A 12,120-nucleotide genomic window follows, 5' to 3' on the forward strand; every position below is an offset into this window, starting at 1 on the left:
AGTGATCCCAATCATGTGGATGAATAAATGATAAACTGTGAGTTGTAAGATTACAGTAGTTTAATGGATTCTAAAGGAGAGGTCTAATTCCCATATACTTTTTGATATTGATATATTCTCTCTCTCTCCCACCCCCCCTCTCTCTCTCTCATTTTTAAATGCACACACAGAAGCCATGTAAGACTTCCTTAAATTGCGAAATCATCACCTACCACAGATGGGAGGTTAATTCAGAAGTGCATCCCTGACTACGGGTTGTAAACAGGCCCCCGTCTCCCAGTGTTAAGGAGCCCAGTGTTCCCCAGGGATCTGTCCTCTACATGGGATCAGAGGGTAATGAGGGACAGTTTCGTCTGGAAGCAGATTAAGATCAATCAATGCCTCAAGCGGTGGCTTCTGCTCTCGGCAGTGGCTGTAGATGTGATATGTGAAACAAGGACTCTCAGAGATAGCTAGCAAGGTTTCTTCCCTGAAAAGGTGAAAGAAGATTCCTCAGGGACCAAACTCTCTTCTTCCCCTTCTGGGTCTGTTCGGGTCTACACTCTGCCACACCTGGCACAAGTGTGACAAAGACAGGAGCAGACAGGAGTAAGTAGAAGGCTGGGCATACGTTCCTCCACACTGCTCTCCACATCTTGTGATTCCCTGCCAAGGATACACTAGGAACCACAGAGACCTCTCTCTCGTGACCAAATCAGAGCCACCACCTACAAGTGCTGGGGTACAGAATGTGAACCCCGGGGGAAGACATCCACAGGCCCAGGAAGCTCGTGTGAAAGTTTGATAGAGCCAGAGGACTGCTTGCACTGTGTTAGCATTGGCTCAGGGCGGTTATAGCATTTGGAAACCTGACGGCTCAAATCCTCCTGGTCGTTATCACCCTTTTTGGTAGGGATGACACTTGTTACCATGACAGTGGAAGACACCACAGATCAAAAGATCCATAGTGACACTTGCAGCAGCCCTACCAAGAGTTAACATATATTCTTTACGTTTTTATAGATGCATTATTTTTATTATTTATTTATTCACTTTACATCCCAGTATCAGTCCCTCTTTCCCCCCAGAGGCCCCTCCCCTTCTCCTCTGAGAATGGGGAGCCTCCCTGGTATGTCACACACACACACACACACACACACACACACACACACACACACACACACACGGCCACTGCAGGACTAGGCGCACCCTCTCTCATTGAGGATAAACAAGGAAGTTCAGTAAGGGGAACAGGATCCACAGGCAGGCAGCAACTTCAAGGATAGCCCCTGCTCCAGTTTTGGGGGACCTGCATAAAGACCAAGCTGCACATCTGATACATATGTGGGGTGGGGGCAGGCTAGGACCAGTCCATGCTCACTCTGTGGTTGGTGGTTCAGTCTCTGGGAGCCCACAAGGGTCCAGGCTACTTGACTCTGGTTGTCTTCCTGTGGATTCCCTATCCTCTTCAGGTCCCTCAATCCTTCCAAAGGACTCCCTGAACTCCGTCAATGTGTGGCTGAGGGTCTCTGCATCTGTTTCAGTCAGCTGCTGGGTGAAGTCTCTCAGAGGGCAGTCTAATAAATACTCTTATTCAAGTTGTTTTGGTGGGATTTTCTATACATGAAGCTAAATGTTTTCACACACACACACACACACACACACACACACACACACACACATCGCTAACAGCTCAGCATTTGTATATGTATGGTAACATTTCTGTCTGAATCTCTTCATTCGTCAGTTCATTCATTCAGCAAATGTCGGATCAATTCCTCATGCCCAAGAATCTGTCAGGCATTTGGGTTAAAGCAATAATCAGACCAGATGAAGCCTCTGCCCTCTTAGGGCATCTAGACTACCAAGAGGCTACAAAGTTCAGCTGTGGAGCCAGTCCACCACAGTGCGACACACCGAGCTATATCAATGACCCCATAATGTAATAGATTCCCTCTTCCTCCATATCCTATTCACCAACATACAGATGGCATCGCGGCTGACCTCACAGCACTCTGCAAACATGAAGTAAGCCAATACTGGTAACTTAGTTAATTAACATTTAGAATACCTAGAAAACACAGAGCACTCAGTAATGTTGCCCGTTATTAGGCAAATGTTACAAAGAAGTTAACACGGCACAGGAGAAAGTAGCAAAAGAAAGGGGGCTCGAAGCGTTGCCCTTCCTTTGACCTAGCAAAGAGGCACAAGTGTAGAAAAGCAGAGGTCAGGAGACAAATCGGGGGCACGGGGTAGGGGGTAGGGGATCACTGACTGTGATAGGCAGTCGGTGTGAGGTCCCTCACTGTGGATGTAGCTGTGAGTGCAGAGACTAGCCAAGAGGCCATGGTGGCAGCAAGACGTGTCAAGGATACCAAGGATGTGGCTGATGGCTATGCAGACTACTGACTAATTGTCAGGAGACAGGACTCAGAGTTGAATCCTTGCGCGGCTGCCGGGCACCCTCCAGTCTTCCTTTCATGTTCAAGGACGGGGCCTGGGGACGTGGAGCTGTGACGTATGCTATAGCATACGTCACTCTACAGAAAGATCATATCGTACCATTAAATATTTAAGTTCCGTCTTCTTATGGCTGTGCGTTTTTATACTGTGGCTGTATTTTAACAAATTTATCCTCCTTTTTTTTTCCCCTTCCTTCCAGTATTATCCCATGAAACAAAGCTGGAGTGAGTGTCTACTTAGCTAGTCCTGTGTGTTAACAATTACTTCCTCGGGATGAGCTCCCAGAAGTAAACATCCCAGAACTTACCACATGCAAAGAAAGCTTTCTTTTGGTGGTGATGTTTAAGAAATGCCACTACAGAAATAAGAAAAGGGGTAAACTGAAGAAATTTACTAAGCATTTCTACTGTTTTGTTGCCTGAGAAAAAGGCTGTATAACTCACCTTTCACAACAAAAAAATAAAACTTTGAATCTAATGATAGTGATAAACCAGAACATTTTTGTTTTAGGTTCAGAAATGTTATCCCAAAAATGGCCCCAATGTAATCTTGAAACCAGCTCTCTGTACTGTACTGTCTATAATATAGTTTCTGTGTGAAGCTTTTATCAGAAAATAGTTAAAAGAGATTCGTCTAGAAACTGTCAAGATGGAATAGGGTCACAAAATATTATTTTAAAGAGCCAAAAGTTCCCCAGTAATAGCACATAAACAAGGTATATACAAACCCACTAATGTGGTAATAAAGTTTCATATCTCACTTACATGCACATAACTCAGAAAAGCAATGGGTAATGATCCGACTGAGGACCCACGTGGTGGCCGTATAGTTAGACCAGTGGCTGAGGACTTGACATCCCAATGTTTATGGAGCAGCAAGGCTCACAGCACTATGATAGATAACGGGTATTGGTAGTTCTGTCTTTCTCATAACTCCCTCTCTAGTACCAAGGACAGCGAATGTCCCAGGCACCCCAGTGTGCTTCCCATGGAAGCTTCCCATGTGTTCTCCTAGAGCACAAAGAAAGGACAGAGAGGATGACATCACCTGGCATCAGGCCTGGGAAATATGCCACAGGGAAGCAGCGTTCAACCAGGTCTAGAAAAGGATGAGAAAAATCTGGAAAATAAATTAGGGGGTTGGGGAACCTACCTCTCTGGTTAAGAACACTTGATCTTCCAGGGGACCCATGCTCAGTTCCCAGAACCCACATGGTTGTTCACAACTGTCTACAAACTGTTACCAAGAATCAGATTCCCTCTTCTGGCTACAGGTGGGTCAGGCATGCAGGTAAAACCCACATAAGACACAACTTTTTTTAAAGAAAACATTATCAAGTGTAGCAAAAATGTTGTTCCCTATGGCCAAAGCAAAATACAGAGTTACAAGATGGAGCAGATTGGAGTGGGGGTAGGGAGAGCTAGTCTCCACAAAAGACAGAGTGGTGGTAGAGCGAAAAACAACTCCAAGACAGAGCTGGGACAATCCTAGCCCTTGCCAAGCAGAATGCAGCTCCTGGGACCACTCGCTGAGGCAAGATATCTTCTTGGGCCAAGAACAGTGGACAGTTAAGACCAGAGACCTTTGCTCACAATGCTACCATTTTTGCAGATTTGGGGAAGACCGGAGTGTAAGGCATCCCACAGAGCATGTGCTGTCCCAGGGGAGATGTTCTGAGACAAACACCTAGTAAGCTTCACTGGGTAGGATGGGGGAACAAGAAATGGCAACAGGCCAGAGATGAGTCAGAGATAACAAAGCTACCTGGGTGCACAGTTCTTCAACCTCACGATGGTACGGAAGGACCTTTGCAACCCTTCCAGCCGGTTCCCAGTACAGCTGCTGGCTAAGTTCCAATACACCTAATCCTACACTGTGCTTTCTGTTAGATAGTTTTGCCCAGCCGTAGGCTAATGCCAGTGTTTTGAGCACATTTAAATCAGGTGAGGCTGATCTACAACATTTGGTAAGTGGACTGAACGCATATCTGGCTTTCTGGTACTTTCAGTTAATGAAGAGTTTTCAAGTGGTAGGCTCGTTTTAATTTTAGAAGCACTTGTTAAGTGTAAGGACTCTCTCCACATGCTGTTACCTTCAGCATGTTAAGGTCACCTGCCTTACAATAAAACATCATTTACCAGGGCTTTAAGAACACTGTAAATACAAAAAACTCAGAGGTTTGAGTTCACCACAGGATATACATCATGGCTTATATGTATCTTCAACATTAACTCTAATATGCTTGTCAGTGATGCAAAGGCATGAAGTCCCGGCAACCTCATCACCCCGCCATTGAGATAACATGTGACTAATGGACAGATGCACATGCCCTCTTCCAGGCTGTATTTCGGCCCTGTTGTCTTTGGTTTGCATTTTAGTGTGTGCCATAAGACACAGTCAGAAAAAGAATACCACAGCTACTTTGTTGCAGCCCCAGCTCTTCTGTGTGTGATCTGCTTGGGAAAGACGCTACATGATTTCTATGTATTTGCCATGTCCAACGCAACAAGGTAGCCAGGTAAAGGTTTGTGCGTTTCCGGTTTGGTTGATATGACTTCTAGGAACTCATAGTCAAATGTAACATTCGAACATGTCTTTAGCTGTAATGGTTGTCATCTTGTTGGCCCCGTTCTAGTTTATTAACATTTCTTCCATGCTTTTACTGGTTAAGCTCATTTAAATTTGTTGTTTTGAAGGATTGACAAGCAAGTATATAAATAGGCATGAGTACTGCAATATTCTCCGAATAATTGAGGAGTCAGGACGCACTGAACATCCTACAGCTTCCTTCCTAAATGCTGCCTCCATAGACCCACTAAAGCCATGTGGTCATCCCACCAAGTCAACACGATATCATCCCATTTTGGTGAAGGGTGACTAAACCACAGTGAGGCCAACCAGATTGCTAAATGACAGCAGACCTGAACTCAGTCATCCTTTATACCAACAGGACGAAATACTACTTGTCACCTTGTGCAGAAACAGCAAGACAAATGTCCATTGAGCACAAGAGCATATGTTTGTATATTGCCTGGTTACTCTATGGCCTCTAGGGGGTAATTACATTATTTTATTTCCAGCTGTATTCGTGTGCCTGTTATTTGGTCTCCCTCAGTACGCATGGCATGGGGTATCTATCACTTTGAAACCAATGGCTAACTAGATACACAAAGTTACTTTAATTTTTTGGCTATAATTTTATTGGTGGTGTGTATTCAAATGTCTATTCCTTTCCTGATATAATTGGTTAATTTTTTTTTCTTTTTGTCCTGGTGGAAACACCTAAGAAGTATACCAGGCAAAAAACATCACCTAGTAATGAACAAATCTTGCTCCAAAATGAAAGTTTTCACTTGGAAGTTTCTGAATAGATGAAAATATACTCCTACTAACACTTGATAGTCAGGAGCAGGTGACCCAATCCAAAAGGGGAATTTCTACATTTACACATCTGAAACATCAGGCAAAGATGGTCCCTTCAAATAATCTTGCCCCGCCCTCCTCAGACAGGAGCTGTGGGATGCAGCCTCATGTTTTAAAGAGGTTGTACGTTGACTACAACAGCTTCAAGACTTCTGTCTTTTCATCCTTCTTTCCGAAAAACTTTCCTCAAAAGTCACATAAAAATGTAGGTTTAAGTAGACTTGGACATTCTTTAATGATCAAACGACCCAACAAAGCCCCACATCCTGTGATGCGCCAAGACAATCCTTCATCCCACTGTGGGAAGGAGGTGGTCCACCACAGCCACACCCTGAGCATGGGAGGACTCTCCAAAAGCAGAGCCAAGTAAATTCACACAGCTTGACATCCTGGCAATCAATAAGGACAGTAAATCTTGGGAGGTCAGGCAAGAAAGGCTGGATGTTAAACTGTTGGCTTTTATTGCACAAGCAGGAAAACTTCCCTAGCAACACGAGATGCAAAAGCTTTCACGGGATCTCACTCCTCTGGTGTCTGTGGCAGACAGAGAACAGAGATGTTCTCCTGAGCCCATAAAAAGGGACACCTATAAGACCCCTGACCTACTGATGGAGAGGCCTTCTCCTGTTTAGAGAAAATGGAAGGATCAAGGAAAATCAGCAGGCTAATTCCCACCACCTTTGCCAAAGAGATGAAGAACTAAATATATCGTGTGCCACAGCTCTGAGGCTCTGGGAGGCCGAGCTGATGAAGGGCCGCTGTGGACCTCACCCAAGCATGGGAGCCTGCAATGCCATACCTGGTCAGAGTCAGAGCATGGACATTTGGCCTCCTGGAAGCCTGGAGTGCCTCTATTGTGGATACCAGGGAATCGCCACGTTCAAAATTTCCACACACAAGTCCAAGTACAACTGGACATGTTCAGTAGGTGCCAGCAAAGCTTGAGTCCTCATAAGACGAAAACCAAAGGCCAGGGGAAACTGTGGTTGGTTAAGAGCAATTTCAACTGCATGGAATGTTTTGCCCACTAACTTCCTGTGTGGTAAAGCTCTAATTCTTTTATAGCCAACATGCTGCAATGCTCTAAATATGACTTCCATCTGGCCAAAATGATGAATCACTGCTATTTTTATTGTAGCCAATGCATGATCATGGCTTATCCATTCCAAGGGTCAATAAATAATATTTAATTAATTTCCTCATAATTTCTATAATCAAAGTATATATCGTTTCACTCCTTGGGCAACCGAGATGAAGGGTTTTTTATTTTGTTTTGTTGTTTTGTTTGCCTCAACTATAATTCTAAAAGAATACTACAGCATTAAAAGTCTGGTGAACGCTTGCTAAAACACGAGAACTTTTCAGTTCCGCAGTTGATCGTGTTCTGGGTACATGAATCAAATTCTAAGAAGTGTGTTTTTGCTTCTAATATTCAATTTGGAATTTCTATCACTGTCGAAAAGGAAGTGGACAAAAATAGGAGACGCAACAGATTGCCACAGAGGAACATACTTACGTCACTCTGGAGAAATGACAACACTGCTACTGAACCACCTGAATCACGCTCGCCCTGGAGCGCAGCGCATCAGGGATCTGCAAATGAGTGTCTTGCCTCCTCCAGCACGCCAACCACAGAGGCTAGCTTACTATGGCAGCACAAGCAGCAAACGAAGGGAGGCTTAGCGCTGCTCAGCCTGGAAGGTTTCTCTCGGGAATACAAGAGTTCCGTGGGGGAGGGGGGTAATTTTAATTATGTTCTTATGAGTTATTTGGCCTAGCGTTCACTTAGCATTTGGTGTATTACCCTTTGACCCAAAATTTGAGGTATTTTCAGGTCAGAGCGAGAATAATGGCTCCATCTCTACTGACTTAACAGAGGAGGTGACTGCAGAAGGGAATGGCAGGACGTAAGCACGGCTAGCTACATATTTGCTACATCGGACCCATGGAGTGGATGTCGCTGGGGACCACTGCCCTTCTCTCACTGGGTTTATGTTTCTCCCACTCCAGATGTGCTCCAGCAGAGGCCTCCCCGAGGCCTGCCAGCCATGCGGCCAGATGTGGGGCATAAAATATTCTAACTTGTTCCCTTCTAAGTAATGAAAAAAAGTCACACCATCTAAAAGGAAGTCGTATGCACACTCTGCAATTACCCTGGAAGCCAATTCTGTGTGAGTCACCCTACTGCCTGCACAAGACAATTTGGCTACTGGAGAATCCTGATTAATGGCATTAAACGGCATTTTTTTAAACACCAGAGTAACAACCTGACCTGCCAAAATTTATTATTTTTTTCATCGTATCACCAATTTTTTTTTCTTTTTTGGCCTTGGCTGTGTAGCACCTTCCACAGAGAATAAGAAGATGAAAATCAAGTGATAATGAGCTTTAAGTCTATGTATTGTTGGGGAGGTTGAATTAAGTAAGTCAGCTTCAGATTTGTACACTGCCGTGGAGCGGTCCTGGATTACTTTGAGCTATTGTGAGACTCTGGGTTGTTTTCTCAATACAAATGCAATTAGTTTGTGGACGGCACAAGAGGCTTCTGTGAAACACAGGTGACTGGGATCCAAGGTAACGGTCAGATCTCAAGGTTGATGTACCCACCCTGGCCACTAACAGAAATCCCAAGACTCCAAGTCCAGATAGCTCCCTCTCGCCTCCAAGTATTAGACGCCAGGAAAAACTGCTACGCTTTAATCTCCAGCCCTGAAACGCCCACATCCTGGGCTGACAGAGTTCATCAACAGTGAGGGCGAATTCGCTGCCGGCTACTTTATACTCTCGTCCATCGATACAAGGCGCCTGCGGCTGATCAGTCAGTCACGCATTTGGATTTCAACCCGGGCCGGGATCAACATCCATTTGAAAGAAAGAAGCGACCTGCGGGCGGCTGGCACCACATTCCCGAAGTGTTCTGAGTTTCGGGTGCTAATCGCTAAGCAGCCGCGGCGCTCCGGGTTCCCTTCCACCTGCGACACTCTGCGCCCGCCTAGGCACCGCCTGCTGCCCTTCCCCACCTCTTCTAACTCGGTATAGAGCTCCGGCCCCTGCCTCGGGTCCCAGCCGAGCATCTCCCGCCACCCAGTCGCTCCAAGAGGATGGGAAAGAAATCCTCTGCCCCGCCCGGCCCCACCTGGCCGGCTCCAAGCAGAGGAGCGGGTGCCTGCCGCCCCCCAGCCCTTCGCCGCGCAGGGCTGTAATAATTACATCCTCATTATTTCTTCTGCGATCGTTAGGGAAAGAGCCCGAGAACAGCAACAGCAGCTGCCGGGGGAGGCTTAGTTACAAAACCCTGCGCTGGGTAGCGCTTCGCTTAGCAACCACCCCTAAAAAAGCCCCCGTGCTCCCGGCTCGCACTTGGAGAGCCCAGCAGCGGCCACCCCCTCCCAAGCCCGAGGCCCAGGCCCTGCCGGGCGCGACGGCTGTTGCAAAGGGCACAAGTGGCCCCTCCCCGCCTCCGCGACCCCAGTGCCCGTACCACCGGCTCCAAGCACCTTCCATCCATTCCCAGTCTGGGTCCAGGTGGCCACCTGGCCTTGGGGGAGGGGGAAACACAGGTCGCACCCCACTGCCCTACCAGAGCCCCTCGCTGGCCGGCGCCCCGGGCTGCACCCCCTTACCGGGCCTCGCGGAGCGGGGAATTTCACACCTCCGCCTCGCTCCTGCACCCAGGGAGCCCGTGTGCCAGCAACCCTGCCGCGGGGTGCTGCCGCCCGGAAGGACCCCAGCGGCGATCCCCGGAGCACCAGCCGCCCTGGGGTTATTCTCACGGTCCCCGAGCGTGTTCCTAGGAGCCTCCTACCCCCAATGCAGCCACCTAGGCAGGGCCCACGGCGGTCGGGCTCCCAGCACCGCCCCCTCCCTGCCCCGACGGCACTCGCCACTTAGCGCCCAGGTCCCCGCATCCCGGTCCCCGCGGCCCCGCGCGTCTCGCACCTTCCTCAGAGCGGACATCCTTGGGCTTTCCTAGTTCAGTGGGTGCGGAGCGACATGGCAAGGTGGCCACCCCTCAGGCCAGGCGGCGCGCACAGCACTGCCGCCAGCTCCCAAGCTTGAGAATCCTTGGGTCTGTGCGTCGATCCGCAGTCTGTCTGTCCGCCGCTGCCGCTACCGCTATCGCCTCCACCACCGCCACCGCCACCGCCGCCGCCGCCGCCGCGCGCTCCGACCCCGTTCGAGCCCGGCGCACGGTCGGTCCTCACGGCCGGCGCCTGCGCACTCGGCGCCCGGGGAGGCACCGGCGCACTGGGGGGCGGCCGGTGCGTGGCTCCATCGGAGGAAGGGCCCAGCACCGCGAGCCTAGGGGGAGCGCTCAGGCCGCGGTGCGGCTGCCAATAGCAATCCTGGCCGGGAGGTCGCATGGCGCGCACGGCCCGGGAGCCCGCGCACAGCAGGTCCCAACTGTTGCGCGCGGAGCATTGGGTCACTCCAGGACAGTGATTGGTACCCGGCGAGAGAGCGGGGAGGTCCCACACCGCAAGTGCTTCGTGTGTTTGTAGGTCAGTGTGGGAACCCACAGGCAAGCCAATGCGCCTGGGAAGGTCCAGCTCAATGTGAACGGAGATGTGGGCTCTGCAGACGCACCGGTACACTGAACTCTGCCCGGTGAGAGCCTACTGGGCTCCCAGGTCATAGAGAGGGCGAGATGGAATATAGGAGCTCTTCAAAGCTTAGCAAAGCCACTGAGAGAGCACAGTGCTTCTCTGAGCGCTGTGAGATATAACCTGTTTCCACCTGTTACCTCCCAGCCGGTAAACTGCTGCTTCTGTCCTCACAGGAATCAGGGGTCGTCCAGTGGCACCCCAGCACCTTGAATCCCAATCTTTATTAATAAACCTGCTCCAGACATGGGGGAAAGCAGCTCTGAGATAGTGTTAGCCCTTGATTGCTGCTGCAGCATGTAGAGGGATGAAGGGTGTAGTCTGAAGCAAAGAAAAAAAATATCCTTTTCTCTCAGAGAAGTCCGGAAGACAACCAATAAGGCCGGCAAATTCAGACTGGTTTTGATGAAAATATTTTTGAAGAAACCTAGTTAGATTCATATCCTTTTCAGACCCACGGAACAGTCAAGAAAAGTTTTATGGCCTAGAGTAGACTGTACTGACAACTCAAGACAGTTTGACACCAGGCTCTGGGGCTCTTATCACCACATCTACTTAACCTTGGGCAAGACACTGGGCTCCATGCAAATGTAATAGGTGGCTTTCGCCTCCGTTGTCAAGTTTAAGCGTGACCAAAACTTAATCAGTAAGGTGAATATTTACAGAAAGACGGACGGGTGGCAGATAGAAGAGAAACAGGTGAACAGCCCTATATATTCCCAAATTCCAAGATCTTTTCCATAAAACCCACCTCTAGAAGATGTTTTTCCTATGCTCGATCAACAACTGCGGTGCGCTTTAAAAGCAAAATACTAAAGCACGTGAGAGATACATAAATGAATAGAAATCGGATATAACTTCTTTTTAGTGTTTGTAGCACATTCCATTTGGATTCCACTACCAAAAAGAAAAGCGAAATATGGCTTTCCAAACCTCGCATAAAAATCTAGATTGCACATCAAGTTTAAGATTCTAATACCCTTCGGTCCCCAGCTCCGAAAAAAAGAACCAAAAAATAAAAAAAAGATTCTAATACCCATTTTTCTCTCCCTCTCATGGGTGGCCCCCATCTTCCGTATTTTCTTTGTTACCCCAGGCAAAGGAAAGCAACTTCCGGGTTGTGTGGGCTTGTGAGCAAAGCAGAAGAGATTGTCCCCGGGGAACACATCCAGTGTTGGGATGGAGCCACTTGAAGTTATAGGAGTAACATGTGACCGTGAATGACACTTGCTCCTGTGAAGGAAATACAGTGTTCTTGGAAAAGAGAAAGGACAGCGAATGGTTTGTGACGGACGTTAGGGAAGTATTATGTGATGTCATTACATAAAATCTTCCTCTAGGTTTGCCCCACAGCAGGTCCCGAGATGTGGATTGGAGTGTAGGTGATCTATTTGAAAGACTTACACCTCTGGAAACTAAACAGGAATAAAGAGTGGAAAACAGAAAGGAAGATAGCAAAGGATGAGTCTCCAGGGCGATCTTTCAGGCGACAGGGACTGGATCCTACTGAAGAGTCTTAGCTGAACAATCTGAGATATACTTCATCATTTCTTCCATTCTCCCTCTCCCTTCGACTCCCCCTACTGAGCAACTTCGATATCGACAAAGAAAGCCATCCTAGAGTTTGAGTCCAATCAGGTAATGCCAGAGG

At 48.1% G+C, this 12,120-nt stretch overlaps 1 protein-coding gene across 3 annotated transcripts in view; it reads right to left on the reverse strand.

Moving 5' to 3' along the window:
* Positions 1-10,030, reverse strand: part of Dlgap2 (DLG associated protein 2) — a 709,635-nt gene extending 699,605 nt beyond the window's left edge. Inside the window, exon 1 of one of the 3 annotated variants that reach the window (XM_039094154.2) lies at positions 9,805-10,030. In XM_039094154.2, the coding sequence (XP_038950082.1) occupies positions 9,805-9,822 (18 nt within the window). In that variant the 5' untranslated portion in view covers positions 9,823-10,030. The remainder of the gene's footprint in view (positions 1-9,804) is intronic. The other 2 variants (XM_039094157.2, NM_053901.2) reach the window with 2 other exon arrangements.
* Positions 10,031-12,120: the final 2,090 nt, after the last annotated feature.

Source organism: Rattus norvegicus, chromosome 16 (assembly GCF_036323735.1).
Source record: "Rattus norvegicus strain BN/NHsdMcwi chromosome 16, GRCr8, whole genome shotgun sequence".
Lineage (NCBI taxonomy): Eukaryota > Metazoa > Chordata > Mammalia > Rodentia > Muridae > Rattus > Rattus norvegicus.